General features: G+C 37.8%; 1 protein-coding gene across 1 annotated transcript in view; it reads left to right on the forward strand.

Annotated features, from left to right (window-relative positions):
• mfsd8l1 (major facilitator superfamily domain containing 8-like 1) overlaps positions 1-21,356 on the forward strand; it is a 73,045-nt gene extending 51,689 nt beyond the window's left edge. Inside the window, exons 7-13 of the mRNA XM_048604380.1 lie at positions 1,490-1,563; positions 3,476-3,559; positions 4,307-4,436; positions 5,575-5,697; positions 9,639-9,769; positions 13,850-13,973; positions 21,018-21,356. Coding sequence (XP_048460337.1) covers positions 1,490-1,563; positions 3,476-3,559; positions 4,307-4,436; positions 5,575-5,697; positions 9,639-9,769; positions 13,850-13,942 — 635 coding nt within the window. The 3' untranslated portion in view covers positions 13,943-13,973; positions 21,018-21,356. The remainder of the gene's footprint in view (positions 1-1,489; positions 1,564-3,475; positions 3,560-4,306; positions 4,437-5,574; positions 5,698-9,638; positions 9,770-13,849; positions 13,974-21,017) is intronic.
• The last annotated feature ends 1,041 nt before the right edge of the window (positions 21,357-22,397 follow it).

Genomic DNA, 22,397 nt, shown 5'->3' on the forward strand with positions numbered 1-22,397 from the left:
CAGTTTCTTTGTTAAAATTGTTGGTTCTCTAACTGAGTTAGGTATATCGAAAAATAATTTAGTTTGGTTCTCAACATTTGTAATTTGGCAATTAGATTATTGCATTGGGAGTTCTTTGCTTACTCTAAATGTATGCTTGCATGGTATATAAAAATGATAACTTTGTGAAGAGCTACCAAGACCATTAAGAGGCAATTAAATAACTTCAGCCCAGTTAGTCCTAAAGGGTATACATCAAAGTTATATCTTTATTTCCCAGGTAAACTGGTTTAGCTATTTGCAAATATATTTGCCTTCCTTCAGATGTAAGATTAACACTAAAATGAGAAATCTCTTTTTATTCATTTTTGTATGTTAAGCATCTCAGTTGATTGTAGCCAGAGTCATTATTAAAAAGAGAGATTTTTCAGTTTCCCTAATGTCCATTGAAAATATGGAAAGAATTACATTATTATCCTAGAATGTGATTGGATAAGCTAAAACATTTTTTTGGTGTAGACTTAGTCTTTAGACTTAATGGTGCTTAATTGTACTTGTTTTATTCTTTATGGTAATTTGTTATATTCTATTGTCTTTGGGATCCTGTTGGCAGTCTCAATGCACCACCTTGTGGCAAAATTTTTCTAACTATGTGGTGAGAAATCTCCTCATTATGAATAAATAAATGATGACCATTAGTAGCAAATTTATTTTAAATTTTTTAAATTTTTGACAAAATAAAGGCATCTCATTACTTTTTTAAAGAAAATGGTATATTATCATTTAAAGTCAATTCTCAGGATATTTGCTTTAAGAATTGCACCTTATCAAATGAAAAAATACTCAATCATCTTAGCCACATAAATGAACATTGTTGTCTCCAGACTGGCCAGATAAAGTAACAGATGTGATTCAATGATTAGCTTCTTAATTCTGTCCTCATTATATGAAGTCTTATGCTGAATGATACGGCTGCAATGTTCTGAAATTCCGCCTGAGTAAAATATATTTAAAAATAAATTTCTTTAGAAGAATGCATTATTGGTTTACTTTTTACTTGGCTACAGGAACATGGAGCGAAAACAATATTTTTTTAAATTCATTTGAGATGTGGGTGTCGCTGGCTGACTGGCCAGCATTTTTAATGTTTTTCCCTAGTTGAGAAGGTTGTGGTGAGCTGCCTTCTTGAACCACTGCAGTTCATGTGCTGGAGGTAGAAGTCCATGTACTGTAGGCACTGCCTTTTATAACCTATTTGTTGGATTCAATAAAACTCTGAATTCAACCATAAAATTTATTTGAAAAACTAGTTAAGGCTCGTTCCCACCTTCCCTGCCTGAGCAAAAATTTGGTGAAGCCTATTTGTTATGGAATTCACTTCATCTTTCGTTTCTTTGAACTTATTGCCCAAATGGTGAAAATAAAAATATTTATTCCAATGTTTCCTATAATTGAAAATTTAATTTGTTTTAAATTTAGTTTATAATTAGTATGGTGTTTTCCATTTCAGAGTACCTACGAGAGGAGGTTGTGGTTGTTCTTACTGCACAGTTCATTACACTATTCAATCAAACTGCTTTAGAGGTATGCAAGTAGATTTGACTCCAGCCTCTTGATTTGGATACAACCGATTTTATTAAGTTTAATGTGACATTTGCCTTTCAAAGCTCTGCTTAGCATTGATGGATTACTCTACACGTTTCTTTATTGGTTGCTTTCGAAAGAAGATGTAGCTCAATTATTGATAATGAAGATGTTGCTGAACTGAATTTAATTCTCCGCACTTGTATTTATTAGCTACCTGTAATCAATCACTTGTTCGTTAACTTTAGAAATAGTTAATTTTAATTCCATAAAGCAATTTGATATGTGAGTCAATAGCTAGCGTTATTTTGACAGTTCCAAGAGTTTTGTTGCTGCTGGCGTTACATTAAAGGAGTGTTCTTGCAAAGGGCAGTGTGTACTTCTTGCCCTGTCCCAAAAGTTAATTTTAAACATCCTGTGTGCATTGTAAAAGTAAATCTGGCTTTTTTCTGTAAAACAACCATGCATTTGGTACATCTGTGAAACTTTTATACTATATTTTAGGTGCAATATTGCAGATGCTGTTCTAACCTTGCACCACATAAAAATCCATTTATGTCAGTTAGATTATGCACTCCTGTCCTTCTGGGCACCAATACGAAACTGATACTTTACTGGAAGCAGGAGACCTGTCTTACCTGTGGAACAGATGAAAGAAATCGTATCTTTCATTGCTTTGAGATTGTTATGTGTGAATGATCCCAAAGTAATAACATAAAAATAGTTTTTAATGTAGGAAACAAAATTCTTCAACTGGTTTGTCCACCTTGGTAAACTTCAAGGTTATTACCTCACCACTCCAATTAGATTGTTGCTGCTTATTTTCCCATGTTAGTGTTTAGTCAGTTTTGCTGTGCTTTTGTGTCGGCATTGGCTCACAATATACTTAAGAGACTACCATTGTGTGTTACTGAATGATTAATTCACTGCAAAGTTATCCAAATATTTTTAATTTAATTACTAAATTAGTAATTGAAATAAAACACTTCCAATCCCTATACTGTAATGAAAGGTGTGCTTTTTATGTATTTGGGTGTTGGTCCAGTTTTTAGAAAGGGCTTGAAAAGATCAGTTTTTCCAGAACCATGATTTTGAAACAAAATGGGTTAATAGAAGTTTGTTTATATTGTGGGTCTGTATGATAGAGAAAAATCCATTACATTTGCAGAGTCAAGGATGAGCACTTCTCTTTTTAGTTTTAGTCCACAAGTTTTCAGGAGTTTCAAGGAAATCTGACTGGAGTCAGAAGCAAATATAATTCCTCCTGCAAAAAGATGATTGTTCAGGGCAGGTCAGGAAATATTTTTCTTTAGGTCAAAGTGTACATTCTGTGAAGCTTCCAGACCAGAAGTGTTTGGATAGAATTCCACATATTATTAAAAGATCGAGAAAGTCTCTCTCGCAATTGGGCAGTTAAAGGAAAAGGCCTGACAGCTCTCAGGACCGGAACTGAGAAGAATCAGTTAAATCAAATTGATATATTTGAAAGGAAAGGAGACATTTTGGATTTTTGAAAATCTGTAATACGATGGTATTGCAAGTAGCTGGGATTTTGTCCTGTGTTTTGAAATCTTTCAAGTGGTGTTATATGTAAATAGCTTGGTTTTATTTATTTTTATTTCTGTTGTATAATAAACTTCAATTTTGTTTTTAAAACCAAATCAACAGCCTTGTGCGCTCATGTTACAACGAAAGACTGCCATGTTAAATCAAAAGAAAATATGATCTATCAGGCCAAATTTAATTCCAGAATCTGACTTGTCCAGCGGTAACATCAGCTGGGATCCTAACAATACACAACAATTTGGAACTTTTCAGGACAGCTGTTTTGAAGTTTTGTGTGTCTCAGCTCACCTTTTGGAACAAAATATGGTGAAGACGTTTAAGTTAACGTGCTGAATTTTAATTTCAGACAATGGTTACTCCTATTACACAGAAGTATTTCCACTTTGGGGAATTGGAGAACAGTTTGATGTACTGTATATGTGGAGTAGAAGTGAGTAATAATTTATGTCATGATGAAATATGGTGGACATTGCCATTGTTAATCGATTGTTAATAGTAATTTTGACAGTATATTTTGGGTGATCCGGCTGTAGAGAAAAGAGAAATAATTCCTTGGAAAAGAAGGCCTGATACCATCTAATACTTTGTCAAACAGAACATTTGTTAAATCTACCTGGAATTGATTTAAGTATGTATATGAGAGTGCTACCTTCTTAAATCAGAATTTGCACGCTCAATGCAATCTTGGATGTAATCAATTTCTTCATTACTTAGAACTTTATCTAACTCTCGTGTTCTAATTTGGTCTTTACACATAAATTGAAAGACTGAAATACTTGCAATGAGTGATAATAATGTCATTTTTATTTTTTAATTTTAATTGTTTTTAAGATTAAAAATTATCCAATAATTCAAGTTAAGCAGCATAACAATAAAATGGAATTTCAATGTTTAAAATTATTTGAATTATATGGCATCTGGATTAAACAACTTTGAATTAAGATTATGATTCTATAAAGTCCTTGATAGCAGTAGTTACATTCTTTGTGAATCATATCTGAACTAATTTACATTATCATTATCATCATTGTTTGGATGCTTAACTTAAATGTTGGTAAAAGAAACAAAACTCCAATCTAAATGCAGGTATTGTCTAATTGTGGCATTTAATATTGGACCATATTAGCAATGTAGAATTATTTTCTGGCATCACATTCTAACTTTTTGTATTTTATAGGTGATAGTTGGATTCTTTCTTGTGAGATGGTTAAGCACTAAGTTTGCTGATCGAGTAATCCTGGCAGTGGGTCTTCTTATATGCAATATTTCTTGTATTTGGTGTTTAATTTTCCTGGCAAATCCAAAAGGTAAGAATTTTGTTACATTTATTTATTTTTATTACTTTCCCTTAGGTTTAATATAAAGCATTCCTTATGCAAATATAATTTCTGGAATAGAAAGATATAATTTCTTAGAGAAATTATACTTCCTCCAAGTTGGTTAACAGTATACTTATTGGGTGATTGACATCTAGAATCAATAGTATTTACATATCGATTAATTAATTTTGCATAGCCCTTACAATTGAAGTGAATTCAAACAAGATGAAATGAGTGCTTCTGTTCTGCATGATGTTGAACAGGTAGGTCACAGAATAAACTTCAATGATGTATCCAATGATTTTGCATGTATAATTATTTTAAATAGTGAAAATGTCTAACCATTTTTACTGACTTGTTTTGATTTTAAACATCCATGATGAGTCCATATAGGTGCTAGCTCTGTTTTGCTGATATTAAACGCAATGGTAAACTTAAAACAGTTATGTATTATGACTGTGTATTTAAACTCATGACCTTGACGTAGATGGTGAGACTGTACTCCAGATCCGTAGCTCTTTTGTAGAAATGAATTCTCCCTTGGAAAAAGATCAGGATCATCAGATATTGATTCCTGCTTGCTGCACATGTGGCAGTGCAGCTCCTGGAGCAGTACCTTTTACCATGGGATGTGGATGTCGCTCGCTGGATGAACATTTATTGCCAATCCTTACTTGCCCCTGATCTGAGTGGCTTGCTAGGATATTTTAAGAGTCACCCACATTGCAGTGGGCCTGGAGTCTCACATAAGCCACAGTAGATTTATTTCCCTAAAGAACACTGATGAACCAGGTGGGTTTTTATGACAACAGTGATTTACATGGTTGACATCAAGCTAGTTTTTAATTTTTTTAAAAATTGAATTCACATTTCTGCCATTGTGGGATTTGAAGCCTTGTCCCCAGAGCATTAGCCTATCCTCTAGATTGCTAATTCAATGATATTACCAGTGCATCACATTGTCCATAAAGTTGCAGGTCTTTTAGCCACCACTCCAGCTGCTTTACTGTTCATACTGGACACCAAATTCAAATAAATTGCACTTTATTGGGGTCAGTTATGTGTAAATGTTTTTTACTTGCATTGTTTTAAAAGTGTAAACCTGTTGTCTTTTGTCTTTTTGCAGGGAGTTTTGCCATGTTGCTAACAGAATTTGTGGTGGGTGTGTTTCTCCAAATTCTGGGGTTGCCATTTGTTGCAGTTTCTCAAGTATCTTTGTTTTCAAAAGTTACAGCAGAGAAAACGCAAGGTCAGTGGGTGCGGTTTCTCTTCCCCACTCCCAGTTTTTGTGATGAGTTCATATATTGGCATTGGTTTTATTGTATTCTGTTTCTCACAAAGCATGACATAGCGTTTTTAGAATACCTAATGTATTGTAGGTCTGGGAATTATGTTTTTGCATCTTTTGATGAAGGTTCATGATAATATTGTCACCATTTTGAAGCTTGAGTTTTAACATGGACAGATCTGTGTATTGCTTTAAGTTTGATTTGTATTTCAATATGGTCTGTGTTAAGGGGCAATTATAGTTTTAGTTTCATTTTTAATTTTTTGCTAAATGGTGCAGACATGGTTGAAGTTTGTTGATGCACATATTTTTAATAATGTTATCCCTCACTGGGGTATAGTGCTGGAAATGAGAGCTCATTAAAAATTAAAGATTTTAATGAAGTATGCAAAAGTTACCCAATTTACCTGCCTTGTTAGACCCAGTCTGATAGAAAAAAAAATAGACCAGGTTTCTATACTTAATAAGAAGTACTATTTAGTACAAGTAATTAGATTCTAGCTACAGGTAAACAACTAAGAATGGTTGATATATAACCCTGCTAGTTAAAACTCTAACCCCATAAGATCTAGGAATACAGTGAGGCTATTTGGTCCATCGAGTCTGTTGTGCCATTTGATCATGATTGATATAGTTCTCAAACCCATTCTCCTGCCTTCTCCCTGTAACCTTTGATTGTCTTACCAATCAAGAATCTATCTGTCTGTCTTAAGTACGCTCAATGACTTGGCCTCCACAGCCCTCTGCAGCAATGAATTCACAGATTCATCACCCTCTGGCTGAAGAAATTCCTCCTATCTCAGTTCTAAAGTGTCATCCCTTCACTCTGAGGCAGTGCTATTGGGTCTCTTACTAGTGAAGACATCTTATCCATGTCCACTCTATCCAGGCCTATCAGTATTCTGTAAGTTTCAATCAGATCACCCGTCATCCTACTAAATTCCTTCAAGTATATACCCCTTTCAAGTTTCACAATATTCTTTGCTACAGCAAAGAGACCAGAATTGAACGCAGTTTGGTATGTCCTGTATAGGTGCAACATGACCTCCCAACTCTAATGCTCAATGCACTGACCAATAAAGGCAAGCATGCCAAATGCTGCCTCCACTATTCTATCTATTCTATCTCCACTTTCAAGGAATTATGAAAGTGCATTCCAAGGTCTCTTTGTTTGGCAACATTCCCCAGGACCTTACCATTAAGTATATACCTCCTGCCCTGATTTGCCTTTACAAAATGCAGCACTTTACATTTATCTTAATTAAACTTCATCTGCCACTCCTCAGTCCACCGGCCCATCTGATCAAGGTCCCGATGTACTCTGACATAATCTTCTTGGCTTTCCATTACACCACCACTTTTTGTCATCTGCAAACGTACTAACCGTAGCTCCTGCATTCACATCCAAATCATTTATATAAATGACAAAAAGCAGTGGACCTGCACTGATCCTTGTGGCACACCACTGGTCACAAGCCCCCAGTCTGAAAAGCAACCCTTCCACCATTCCCCTCTGTCTCCTACCTTCGAGCCAGTTATGCATCCAAATGGCTAGTTCTCCCAGTCTTCCATGTGATCTAACCTCGTTAACCAGTCTACCATGCGGAACCTTGTCAAACGCCTTACTGAAATCTATATAGACCATGTCCAATGCTCTGCCTTCATTGTTCCTCTTTGTCACTTCCTGAAAAAACTCAGTTCGGTTACTGAGACACTATTTCATACACACAATCATAGAAAGTCAATACCAGCCAGAAATGTATACAAGTTCAGTCAGAATGAAAAGTTGATGTTAGTTTGTCAGCCTTCAAAAAGTAAGGCTGTGGAATATGTTCTGAGTGGCTTAGAAGGAAACTCCAGAAGCAGCAAACTGCTGGAAGCTAGGTATGGGAAACCCTTGTGTTTTCCCTACAACTGTTTAGAAGTCTTTAAGAATGAAGTTTTTCCGAAACCATCTAAAGCCATAATAACTAAACAAGATACTTTAAAGTGGAGACCCAGCCTTAACCCATCGCTGAGATTTAAGTAAGAGAGATTTAAGGTTTTTCTTGAGGGTGAAAGAATTGTAATGTCTCTTCTGGTATTTGTATTAAGACCATTACAAATATTTCTTCAATGATGTAATTCTATTTTTTCTTTTATGTGCAGTAAACTTTGATTTTTATTGTTAAAAGTAAATTGACAGCTTCTTAATATATTCAGTGACTGGCTACTATTTTATGCAAGGCAAGTTTCACTTTGGGATCTGACTTTCCCAGTCTTACCATCAGCTGGGATCATAATAACTACATAATTTTATCACCAATTATTTCAAAAATCTTTTAACATTATTAAATGCACATTCTTAAAGTTTAGTGCTAATAATGTAATTTTGAACTTGTAAACTACAATGTCATTTCACTAATTAGACAAAGGAAAGCCACATAAGTGCAAAGTAATGTCATCAGCATTAGGGCTGCTTGCTGAGGATTCCAAGGGGATAATCTCATTCCCAACTCTTATCTAAGTGAGCTAGCCCATGCCAGAGGACCGCAGGACCAGTATGATCAGGCTTGGCCTGTTCTGATATAGAAACATTGTTTCAGTATAGCTGTTTTAAATAATTCAGAAAATGTTTTGTTAACTATGCAGCTAACACAGAATTCTGGATGTTGTCTATTAATAGTTTGAGGAAGGGAACACTTTTTTTCTTTGTATCTTTCTGTTATATAGCCTTTACGTATGCTGTTCCATTTTGATATTGTGCATAAGTCTTTATAATAGAGGTGAATCAGAAGCAGGAGGAAGAGAAAATGATGAGGCACAGAGGGTAAGATTGTGTTCAAGACTAGTCAACCCTCAAGAGTTATACTTAAAGAAGCAGCAGTTTAGTGAGGAAATGTGGAAGGATCTGTGTACCTTTTTGCAAATTGACCTCCAAGCATCCTCACAAATGCAAACCAGAGATTTCTTGACATTTAAACTTCGCATAGAAGTGGTTTTGTTGCATGCAAAGGCATGTCAACCATGTATAATTGCAGCAAATGCATTCACTCTGATTGAGCTTATCCTTGGTACCTATCAACTGTTCTTAAATGGATCCTAGTGCTTGTAACATGGTGATACCTGAGGTCTTTTGAAATTTGAATTTGCAGGCCCAGGGTAATTGACTTGCAGGTCTATATTTTCCTACTATTACATTCCACTTTGACTTCATACATCACTTTCCACAACTCCTGTGGCGTTATAAGGGTAATAAACGAAGGAATACAAAGGCCCAGGGAAATACATAGACATTCACGCTGAGGTTGTTAAACTTCCATAGTAACATTCCTCTACAAAATGGCTACCTAATTCCAGCATACAATCCAAACATGCTCCTTATTTTTGTTACAATCACATAACGGTTAAATATCTAATTTGCCACTTTCTTCTTCAAATTGTGTGCTGTCTTTCTGGCCCATTTGTTCCAGTGTCTCTGTTATCCCTTCAAATTTATATTTCTGGATGCAGGTACTCTATCCCTTTTCTCCTTATCACTGATGTGAAGTCTGGCTTTTACCCAATAGTAAGGATGTTCCCCAAATCCGCGCCTATTCAAGGTTTATAGGCTGGGGATATTGCTTAATCGGCTTTGTAAATGTAAATTTACAGCAGTGCTACAACCTGATGTGTCCTGTATGGCCCATTGGCTTTAAATACTTTAACTTTTCTCAGGGCTATCTTTTCTTTACTTTAAGTGTAAAAGCAGGCCCCATCAATAAATTGCAACTCGACCATGCTTTCCCAAACTCTTAAAATACAGGTTTTAATTTTTAACTAATGTGGTATTTCTAAAATAATGCAAACTTTGTTTGAGAATATAGTTTACATTCCTGTTATATATGGATGAGTAACTCCAAGTGCATCCTTTCCCTTTGCAGGGTTCAGTCAAGGATTCCGTCGTTCAATTGGAGGACTTGCCACAATATTAGGTCCCATGTGGGCAGGAGGCTTAACTAATAACCTTTACATAATGTTGGGAGTCATGATGGGTCTTCTGACACTTCTGACTGTAAGTTCAATTGAATTATGAATCAGTTAATAGTTCTTGATATCATTTGTGGTTTGTAAATTGGAAAATCGGCTGCCAAATTATATAAAATTTCTTTTTTCTTCACCAATCTCAATAGTTGCGTAAATTATGACTGACGGGAAAAAAGATACTCTGGTTCATGCAGCTTGCCTCACTGAAGTCAAATACTTTGTGCATCATAACATTAAGACTTCACATTTGCTTCAAATCTATTATGTTGCATTGCACTTTGAAATATCAGAGCCAATTCACTTCTGTGCTTGCGCAATTTTTCTGTGCTCAACAAAAAGCAGCTGAGTGTTTTGTAATCCCTTCCTTTGGTTTGGGGTTGTGAGTGCAACTTGAGAATCCCTGCTGCAGTCAATGTACCAAATAATAAAATTTGGACTTTTCTGCTCCATTAAGATCAACTATTTGTTCAGTCATCAGAGAATCACATGGATTCATTTCTATCTGTAATAGTACAGACTGATTAATTTTTGACAAATAACGGAGGTCAGAGTAAACTTTTCATCATATTTTTAATCGTCAACTTTTCTGGTTTTAGTAACGGATCGAAGAGTGCATAAACTAACTCATTTACATCTATTCTGTTAAAAGTTAGAAAGCTATATCACAGACTGTTCAAAAACAGCCTGATATTGCCATGCTCTCAAAAGTCACATTTTCCTGCATACATCCAGCACTCCTCGATCAACTGTTCCTGTATATGTCCTATTCTTGTGGGAGTACATACCCACTAAAATGGTGGCACAATGCTGAACATTCACTGCTCCTCACTGTACACAGTTTTGCTATCTGCATACTCACAAGGTCAAACCCAGATCCCCCTTCACGGCCCCAGGGAATCGCATAGTTGTAGAATCATAGAACCTTCACAGTGTGGAAACAGGCCATTCGGCCCAACAAATCCACACGGACCCTCCGAAGAGCATCCCACCCAGACCCAGCCCCCTACCCTATCCCTATAAAGCTGCATTTCTCTTGGCTAATACACCTAACCTACACATCCCTGAACACCGTGGGCAATTTAGTATGGCCAATCCACCTCACTTGCATATTTTTAGACTGTGGGAGGAAACCGGAGCACCTGGTGGAAACCCACGCAGACAGGGAGAACGTGCAAACTCCACACAGACAGTCACCAAGGTTGGAATTGAACCCGGGTCTCTGGCACTGTGAGGCAGCAGTGCTAACCACTGAGTCCCCATGCCACACAGGAAATGTGGAGAATTTCCATAATAGTGGAATTTGTGTTTTTCTGTCATTCGCAAGAGGTACAGACCCCAATTCTCTGTGGAATACAATATACTGTTGGGAGGGAGTGATCCTGAAAGATTCAAGATTGATGCAGGACGCCATCAAGTTTTGTAACAATAGGTCAAATATAGTCAAGGGAACCGTCTACACCTCCAGGTTCTTCCAAAAAGACTCTGTAGGCCTTCTGCTTTTTCCTTGAACAGAACCAGACTGGACTTGTTCTCACATTGCTCTTTTTGACTCTACTCATGTCGTCAAATAAAAGGTGCTGCCATGGGAGCTCATTTGGGTCCCAGTTAGACTGAAAATTATTTTTAAGCTGTGCCTGCCATTTTGTGAGATATATGGAGTTGTTTTTGTTTCAGTCCTACACCAGTCTGCTCCATTGTCATTATCCAGAGCATTGATGACTGTTTCCTATTCTCACATTCATCTGGAATATTGGATCAACTTTGCCTTTATATGCAATGCTTCCCTCACTATCACAAGATCCATTACCAATTCAGTTGAGTCAGTTGATAGCCAGTCTCAGTGTGAACAGACTTCCACAGGTATCTTTCTGTAAGTTCTCTCCCATTTCCTATTTCTTCAGTTCTTTTACATCTTTTCTATACCTTCAATACCAGTGCTTCTGATATATCTTCCTTTATCCTCAAACAAGGATTTTCTTGCTTGACAGAACTTTTGAATTCATCTGTTTCCCATCATTCTCGTTTTCTCCCAGAATTTAAATAGGGCTGCAGTTGTCCACGCCTTCCATCCAACCAGATTCCATATTCAATAGATCATCTTCCACCACTTCCAGTGCAACAGCATCCCCTGTTTCCCTTCCCTCCTTTTCCTTTCTTTCAGCATTCTGAAGGGACCATTCCTTCCACAGTACCTGAATCCACTCCTAAATCAACCCATGGCATATTCCCACACAAGTGCAGGAGTTGCAAACTTGCCTGTTTCATCTTCTCCCCATATTTCAGGACTGCACCCACTCCAGGTGAAACAGTGCTTTACTTTTGCTTGCAATTTGATGTATTGTAGCTACTGTGCATGACAGGAACTCCTTTATGCTTTTCAGAACATCTCTATTTAGTCTGCAAGCATGACCCCCCCAACCTGCCATTTTAATTCTCCACCCCAATCTGTCCCTGACCCCTTCTGCTGTTGGTTTGCTACACTGTTTCAATGGAGTTCAATGTTCACTTGAGGAACGGGAGCTTCACAGGCTTCTGCTCCAACATTTCACTCAACAATTTTCGATCATAATTTCTGCTGTATTTTTTTCAGATGGCATATGTTTATGGTTCCACTGTTTTGACTTAAACTGTGACTTATGTGTCCTATTTTAGTTTGCGCTATCTCCCTTTGTTACTTCATTATTCTTGCCTTCCCTGCTTTCAAAGGCCATTTTTTTTTCTTTTTGTCCCTTCTCCCATCCCTTTCATTGCCTCTGTATTCCTAAAGCCTGTTATACTTTTAATCTTTTCCAGTCCCAGATTTCCCAGAAATATTAACTCTGTTTTTCTTTACTTACTTTCTGACCAGCTGAGTTCACTATTTACTGTTTATATTTCTGGGAATCAAAATTATTTGATTGCTACTTACTGCCCTGCCTTAGCTGTAAGGCCACAGAATGTATTCTGATTAGGAGTCCTCTTGTCCATCACCACAAATAGTTCAGCTACATTCTCCTGACCAAAATGGCTGAGTCTTGAAGGACATATCTAACAAACCGGGCCTGCACACAACTCCATTTCAGCATTGCAAGGAGTTCTTAGTTGTTGTGGAGGCAAAGAATCTTCTTTCCAATGAGAGCACTGTCCACAGTGGTGTGTGACTGTGTCAAATGGCATAGGTCCAGAATAGATCTAGCAACTCAAAAACTATATATTTGTGTGGTACTTTGCACAATCAGAAGCAGAATTATATTCATCGTAGTCTGCAGTTTCAGGCCTGGCATGTAGAAGAGCATTCCAAAGAAGAATCATTTTGGTCTCAAAACATCTACTCTGTTTCTCTCTCCACAGGTGCTGCCAGACTTGCTGAATTTCTCATGCACTTACAGTTTTATTTCCGAACTCCAGTATCTGCAATACTTAGCTTTTATATTAGTGCAGAAAGCGTTTCAGGTGCAGTACCAGGTGTACTTAATAATAAACAGCCAATCTAGTGAAGTTAAGATACATGTTAAAACATGGAAACAGCAAATGGCGATAAACAATCCCACATTAAAATTCTGCAGTCCTACCGCATCCAGTTATGAATGGTTGTAGCCAGTAGACAACCAATGGAAAGAGGATGCTATGCGAACATCTCCATCCTCAATGTGAAAACCCAGCACATGCATTCAACCAAGGCTGAAGCATTTACAGCTATTTTCAGCCAGAAACGTCAGGTGATAACTGAAATTGGTCTCCTCCTGAAGTTTCTACCATCACAGATGTTGTTCTTCATCTCTTCACAACCATGATATCAGGAAGCACCTGAATACACTGGATACCACAAAGACTCTGAGCTTCACCAACATTCAAACAGTAGCACCGAAGGCTTGTGCGATAGGACTAGTGTGGTTGTAACCAAACTGTACAGGATGGTTATTACTGAAAAAGAGTCGTACCAATGTGAAGCGTTAATTCTGTTTCCAACTCCATAAATGCTGCCAAACCTGAGTTTCTACAACATTCTCGGTTTGTTTTTTTTTAAATACTAAGTTTGACTGAACTGTTAATCATCTTTATGCGTATGGTACTCTTACAATTTACATAACAATGAACTGAGTTAATCCAACCATATTTTCTATTTTAGATAATGATGGTATTATCATACAGCTATTTGGTTGAAACTCCCCCGACCTTGACTTCATCTGTGACAGGGAGAAATGTGGATGATGATTGCTGAAAGTGCACATGAAATCCAGAAAAACTACAAGGTACAGTGACATGAAGAACTTTTTGATTGTGCAAAATACATCTAGTTCCAAAGGTAACACAAGAAACTACAGGACCAGAAAGGCTATTTTTGCCCATTTGCTATGTCTGAGTTCAAAAACAATGTACTGTATTATCTATACCTCAGTTATTTATTTCTCTGGCCAGATGCCTATTTATTTTCAAAGTGAGCATAAATCATTCTGTGCAGCCTTTTTGTGTGAAGGTTATGCTTGATCTGTCAAAACATCTTACCTCTTCTAAACTTCATCCTATGCCCCCTTGTTCTGATTCTTGGAGTCTCTCCTGTCATCCATTTTTGTTTCTCCTTACAAATATAACTACAATAATACCTCATTGACTAAATTAAAGGTAGAAGGCCAACTTAATTCTGAGATTTCACTAGGTGAATTATATACGTTACAGCAAAACTGTTTTGTAAACTGTGCAGACATTTCACCTCACAGCCAAGGAACTTTCAAATGTTTTAATAATAACTAATGTACTTTGGGTGGAATACTTCATTGTCTGTCACCACAAGTGGCTCAGTAGCACCACCACAGACCAAGCTGCTAGACTGGGTTTGCGGCAGGTGGTGAGGAAAAACCTCTGTTGACCTCGGGCTCCTCAGACTCCTCAAACAAGTCTGTCCACGAACCATGGCAGTACCCATAGGGTAAACATGACAGAGTTATTGTGGAGACAAAGTACTGTCCTCAAACTGAGGTACTGTCCATCGTGTTGTGTGGCACTGTCACAATGCTAAGTGGACCAGACATCAGACAGATTTAGCAACTCAAAGTTGGTGAAGCCACAACACTGGAGTACTTGCTTACTGAACAGTGGAACTATTATCCAGGGCTAAGTGATCCTACAACTGTGAGGGATTGGATCTGAGCTCTGCAGTCCTGCCATGTCCAGCTATGAATGGTAATAGACCATTAAACAACAAACAGGAGGCAGTCGCTGCACCTATATCTCTACCTGTAATGCTGAAGGAACTCATTGATGAAAAAGATGAGCCTGAAGTATTATAATCGCTGAGTTGATGATCTACCTTGGCTTCCTCCTGAGCTTCACCACATATTGCAGGACATCCTTTAGTCAATTTGATTCACTCTATTTGATATCAAGAAACAGCAGAAGGCACTTGATCCTGACTACATTCCAGCAATGGTACTGAACACTTTCTACTTCAAGTCAAGCTGCTCCAGTGCAGCTGCAACACTGCCATCTACCTGACAGCGTGGAAACTTGCTGAGGTATATTCTATCCGCAACAAGCAGGTCAAATGCAATTTACTGAATTACTGCCCTAAAAGTCTACTTACAGTCAAGTAAATGATGGAAGGAGCTGTCAACAGTGCCATCAAAGGAATAATCTGCTCATTCATACTTAGTTTGAGTCCCACCAGGGCCACACAGCTTCTGAGATAACAGGTGTAGAGCTGGATGAACACAGCAGGCCGAGCAGGAAGCTGACGTTTCGGGCCTAAACCCTCCACACAGCTTCTGATGTCATTACAATTATGGCTCAAACCCAGGACAAAAGAGCTGAACTGCAGGCAAACGATGAGAGCGATTGCCCTCAACATCAATTGTTTCAACCCCAGGGCTTCCCTGGAGGAGTTCTCAGGGGAGTGTCCTCGGCCCAACCATTTTCAGCTGCTTATCAATGACCTTCACTCTACTATTAAATCAGAAAATAGGAGCGTTCACATTTTTTATACTTTGTTAGCCCCTTTCATGTCTCCTCAGATACTGAAGTAACCTATGTGTAAGTGCAGCAAGACCTGGACAACATGCAGGCTGATAAATGGTAACTAACATTTATGCCACGCAAGTGCTAGTCTATAACCATCTCCATCAAGAGATATTCTAACATTGTTCTTAACATTCAATGTGATTACCCCACTATCAACTACCTGGAGGTTACCATTGACCAAAACCCAAACTGGATCAGCGTTATGAAATGCTGTTACAACAACAGGTATGAGGCTAGGAATTCTGCGGCAAGTGAGTTAGCTTCCTCTGTCTCACCAATGCCATTTCACCCACAAAGTACGTCAGGAGCTCTCTGCTTGCCTGATGGGTGCAGCTCCAAAAGCACTTGGGAACCTCAACACTATGCAGGACATCATCTCCTTCATCATCAGTGCACAGTGGCAGCAGTGTTTGCCATCTACAAAGTGTACTGTAGTAATTTACTAAGGCTCCTACAAAAGCATATTCCAAATCTGTGACCTCTGCTAGCTAGAGGATAAGGGTAGCAGATACATGGGAACACCAAGTTTCACACCATCCTGACTTGCAATTGTATCGCCACTCTTTCGCTATTATTGGGTCAAAATCCTGGAGCTCCCATCTTAATGGCACTGTTGGTGTACTAACACCGCAAGGACATTAACAGTTCGAGAAGACAGCTCACTAACACCTTTTTCAATGGTAGCTAGGGATGGGCAATAAGTGCTGGCCTTGCCAGCACTGCCCATGTTCCATGAACCTCATACAATTCTTAAATATTAAAGACAGAAGCAGAGCTTCTGTAAATCCATCCCAATATAAAAGCTTTATGCTCCTCATTAATAGCTTTGGTGTGACCAGAATTTTAACTAAGATCTGCTAATTGTGTGTGTCTGTTAGCCACAATTTATCCTTGAATGTCAAAGGAAAGGAAATCGATTGAGCTGTGATTACTGCTCATTCTGTGGAAATACCCAGTAAAAGTGTGCCTGTTAGCAAAATTAATTCAAGTGCCTTAAGATGCTGTTCAAAACCATTTATTTGCAAGTCAAGAATTATGCATTAATCTTGTGTAATTTATCAGGACACTTCAGTATGCCATTTTATATATTTGAAATTGATCCTATGGAGGAAAACGTAAAATAAACTTACTAGAACAGCCTGAAACAATTGAATTTGTTTTCACTGGACTGTGCAGAATGAGACTTGAAGCATATAGGGAGTATTTCATCGCAATAAAACTGGAATCAATGTGGTTTAACTGAACCTCTAACTTTCTTGATCACAATAACTTGGATTAATATTTATGCACACTATCTATAGCTAGACCTTAATCTTTTTTATGTAAGAAATATCTTACTTTTTAATTTACTTGTGAGACATGGGTATCACTGGCTGGACCAACGTTTATTGCTGGTATTGCTGGGTATCTTTGAGAAAATAGTGGGAAGCTGCCTACTAGAACTGCTAGGTCCTTGTGTTATAGATAGACCCACAATGCCATTAGGGAGGGAATTCCAGGATTATGATCCAGTGACAGTGGAGGAATGGTGATGTATTTCCAAGCCAGGGTGGTAAATGGCTTGGTGGGAACTTGCAGGTGGTGGTGTTCCTATGTATCTGGTGCCTTTGCCCTTCATAGAATAGAATTGGTTGTGGGTTTGAATGTTTTTAAAAGGATCTTTCCGAGTTCCTGTAGTACATCTTCAACCTTTTCTTTTGCACTGATGTGTTGGTTTCTCTCCATTATTGAGGATGAGGATATTTGTGGAGGGAGTCACCTCCTCCAGTGAATTGTTTGATTGTTTGCCAGGACTGCAGAGCTTAGATCATTGTGGGATCACTCAGCTCTGTTTATCACTGCTTATGCTGTTCGGCATTGATGCTGCTTATGGCATGCCCTCCTGAACTCTTTATTGAACCCCTGGGGTTGATCTCTGGCTTGATGGTAATGATGAGGTGGGGGATATGCTGGACCATGAGTTTGCAGATTGTCTTGGAGTACAATTCTGCTGCTGATGGCCCACAGTGTCTCATGGATGCACAGTCTTAAGTTGATAGATCTATTTGAAGTCTGTCCCATTTAGCATCGCAATAGTGCCACATCACAGCATAAGCTATTGTCAATGTGAAGGCAGGCTTTCATCTCCACAAGGACCATGTGGCGATCACTGTTACAATATTGTCCTGAACAGATGCATCTGTAGCAGGTAGATTGATGAGGATGAGGTCAAGCATGGTTTTTCCCTCTTCTTGGTTCCCTTCCTAGACTGCTGCTAGACTGGGCAGCAATGTCCTATAGGATCCGATCAGCTCAGTCAGTAGGGCTGCTCCCGAACCACGCTTGGTAGTGTTCATTGAAATCCCCTCAGAGTACATTCTGCACCCTTACCACTCTGTGTATCCTTCAAGTGTTGCTCAACATCAGCTGAGGGAAGACTGTACATTGTAATCAGCAGAAAATTTCCTTGTCCATGTTTGAATTAATGCCATGAGATCTCCGTGAGGTCTGGACTCAACGTTGAGGACTCGCTGGGCCCCAACCTCCCAACTATACCAACTGTGCCACAAGCTGTGCTGGCTTGTCCTGCTGGTGGGACAGGACTTTTCCAAGGATGGTAATGATGGTGTCTGGGGCACTGTAAAGTATAATTCCATGAGTATGACCATGTCAGGCTATTACTTGATTAATCTATAAACCTGCTGTCCCAATTTTGGCACTAGATATTCGTAAGGAGGACTTTACAGGATTGATAGGCCTATGTTTGCCATTGTCATTTCTGGTGCCTAGTTGATGCCAAGTGATTCGTCTGGTTTCATTTCATTTTTGAGACTTTATAGCAATTGTTACAACTGATACTTGGAACAGTATTTATTCTGCCATTAAATACGTAAGCCCTAATATTTAAACCATTGCACAATTAAGGAACTTGTTTCTGTTCAGCTTAAGTCAGGGGAATGGAAGAATGAATTGAATGGGGAAAGAGAAATGACTGATGTTGTAAACTCGATAGCGCCTCTGCCTCTGAAAGAATTGGCTAGTGGAATGTGTTGAGTGATGGGTGTAGGAAAGTAACAGTTGAAGTCATTTCTAGGCAACTAATAGTCTGATCGATGTTAGAAATCTAAATGTTACTTTGCTTTCTTATTTATAATTAAACATCAATAATATCTGTTGCCTGAATGTACTTGAAGTTAATTGCATGCATCATTTTTAATGTAAGAATTTTATTTATTCAGGGTTGTAGGCTTGTGATTCCATTAAACGTTTATATATTTTGTGTTGTCAAATTTAGATTTCCTATTGTAGATTTTCTTGTTTTATTGTTTTGTCCTCCAATATAAATGAAAGAATGTTAACACTATAACTTAATTTACAAAGTCCATGAAATTATAGTAGTAACTTCCCAATTTCCAAGCACTGACTTTATACGGTATTTGGCAACTGAAAATGGTAAGGAAATCTCGGACGTTTTACTCCTCCCATCCTCCACGGCTACTGCTTCCTCCTCCTCCTTTTCCATTCCTTCCCCCCAGCCTGTCACTACTCCAGCATATCCAAAGCCTGTGGTTGAAATTCTTAAGTGTTAATGCATGATGTGTACTTTATAATTTTCACCACAGGCTGCCAAAGGTGTTTCATATCATGTATGTAATCTAGAAAAAATATTTCAAGCCCATTGAGACTAATGTAGGATGACTCCATAATGCAATGAATGAACAGTCAACTTTTTTGTGTGCTGATGGCTAAGGGGTGAATGTCAGCCAGACATAAGAAACATTGCCTGTTCTTTGAATACTGTTGTAAAATCTTGAATGATCATGTGAACCGCCAGTACAGTTCAACAGTTCCATCAATGAATGAAATCTCAAACAATACATCAATACAGCAGTAATATTGGACTACATAATTTAGTTCAGAAAATGAATACCTTACATGAACAATATTGGAGATCAATGTTTTTTCATACATCATACAATATTGTCATTATAAAACCATTAATCTCTCCCATTAGTTAAGGAGTACTTTGAATGCCTATAGGTTTTCTAAAGTCACTCTCAAAATATCAGGGAACCAATAAAAAAAGCTTACAATTTCCCCCAGTGAAATGATATGTTGGAAGGGGCTTGATTCATGGAAATTCATGGAGTTCAGGTGCATGGTTCTCTGAAAGTGGAGTCACAGGTAGACAGGGCAATGAAGAAGGCTTTTGGTACACAAGTTGGGAAGTAATGTTGCAGTTGTACAGGACATTGGTGAGGTCACACTTGGAGTATTGTGTTCAGTTTTAGTAACCTTGCTATAGGAAGGATGTTATTAAACTGGAAAGAGTGCAAAAGAAACTTAAAGAATGTCGCCAGGATACAAGGGATTGAGTTATAGGCAGAGGTTGGACAGGTTAGGACTTTTTTCTTTAGAACATAGGAGACTGATAGAAGTGCATAAGATCATGAAAGGTATTGATAGGGTGAATGCAGTCAGTCTTTTTCCCAGGGTTGGGGAATCGAGGACTAGAGTGCATCAGTTTAAAGTAAGAGGGGAAAGAATAAATGGAAACCTGAGGGGCAACGTTTTTACACAGAGGGTGGTATGCATATGGAATGAGCTGCCAGCGGAAGTGGTTGAGGTGGGTACATTAACAACATTTAGAAGGCATCTGGATGGGCACATGGATAGGAAAGGTTTAGAAGGATATAGGCCAAATGCGGGGAATTGGGTTTAGCATGGATGGACATGTTGGTCGGCATGGACCAGTTTGGGCCGAAGGGCCTGTTGCCGTGCTGTAGGACTCTATGACTATAAGAGTTTTCTGTAGTTACCTGTGAGTTATCAAAGTCTGTCTCACTTCCCTAACATGATTGTTATCTCTCAATACCAGAACCCCTCAGCAGTGAAATATGAAGCATGGGAAATGCTTCATATTTCAGCATCATATATTGCTGGCCTTCAAGCTGCTATATGGATGTTCCTCAGAAAATTGGCAGCAGCACATGTCAACTACCCTGTAAAAAGTATATGTGTTACTGAAAAAGAAATACAATCTATTATTCAGAACAATGAAGATTGCGATAAATGCAGTAATAGTATCCTCGGATTCAGTTATAAACCATTTGGGCTTTGTTTCTGCTTCATCATCTGAAACATTTAATTAAATTAGTGCTTTGTAGTTTGTTCTGTAGCCTTCATCATTCTTTGTTGTGCATTCATGTTCTATTTCCAATACAGTGTTGATTCTTCTTTTTAATGAAATTCCTTTTTAACAATATATTTGCAAAAAAGTGATCCTTTTGTTTTGATTCCAGATCTCAAGTCACTGTTGCTGTTGTGAGACTTCAAGCATCGTCTTATATGCACATTTATTGCCATATTTACTGTGAACACTTCTGAGTCTATTTTTTGTACATTTTGGCAACTGTGAAAATGAACTGATATTCTTTTGCTGTAAAAAGATATTAGATAAACAATAGAGAGATAATATAAAATGTGAACAAATGAATGCAGTGTATTCCTATTTGTTCCAATTCCATATTAATATTTAGATAAGTGTACACATTGTAAAGATTATATTTTAAATTACAAACTGTTGTGTGTACATTTGCTAATAAATCACTGTTAAATAAATTGAATTTTGGAGATAAAAACATTTGTTGCATTGTCAAATAATGTTATAAAAGCAAATATGATTGTGATGTATATCACAATATGTTGGAGCCTAGTTTTGCTGTGTTAAAACTACTGACATTTGAGTTAATTTACAGTATTTTTAAGAATTAAAATTCACAGTGTCAGCTTTAAATATTGAGAAGCACCAAATGCCTCAATTTTAATTTCCTTGCCCATTAGAAGCCAGGTTGGGGTGAGTAGAGTTAATATGGTATAGAGGACTTCCTGTGCTTGCCTGATCAGGGGAAATTTTAAATTTCAGAAATGAGCCTTTAGAGGAGTCTCTCAGCATTAGGTCCTGTGTCCATTAGATCTTGAAAATGCTGCCCTTTAAGTTTCTGCAAGTTCCCTCCTGCCATCAATAGGCTGTAACTCCTGGGATTGAAGGTCAGTTGGTTTGTGAATGTGGAATGAGGCCGAGGGAGGTAAAATCTCACTGCAGCTTGACCTTCAAGTTTGTTGCTGACCATGGTTTCTCTTATGCACTGATCTGGCCAACGTTCAAGCTCATTTTGAAAGACTATAAACATTCGGACAGTAATTTTGAAATTGTTCCTGCGGGCTGAGTGAGGAATAGAAAATAACAACTGAATTTTCACCTTTTTTTTTCAATTTTCTAATGTTATGATCTTTTCTATTATTCCAGTTTTTTGATTTGATCCTTCAATTTTTGTAATATTGGTAGATAGGTGAGTAGCTTGCCTGTCAACTTTTCTGTTTTTCAGCAGTATGTATACTGCCAACATTCAAGTCATATATTGCTCATGTACTGTTGATCACCTGAATGCCACAAGAATGCTGTGTGATGGTTTTAACTTTAAAATTAGTGATAGGTCATTCTAAGGTTTTGTCAGGTCACATTTCTTTCCACAACTGATAGTGATTATATGGAAATCTCTTCACTAAAAAACTGTTGTAGTTAGGTCAGTTGAAAATTTCAGAACTAAGATTGATATATTTCAATGAGAAAAAGTTAGTAAGCAACATGGAACTGAGATGAATAATTAGAGTCGATATAT

This window comes from Rhincodon typus, chromosome 13 (assembly GCF_021869965.1).
Source record: "Rhincodon typus isolate 14 chromosome 13, sRhiTyp1.1, whole genome shotgun sequence".
In the NCBI taxonomy this organism is placed as follows: Eukaryota; Metazoa; Chordata; class Chondrichthyes; order Orectolobiformes; family Rhincodontidae; genus Rhincodon; species Rhincodon typus.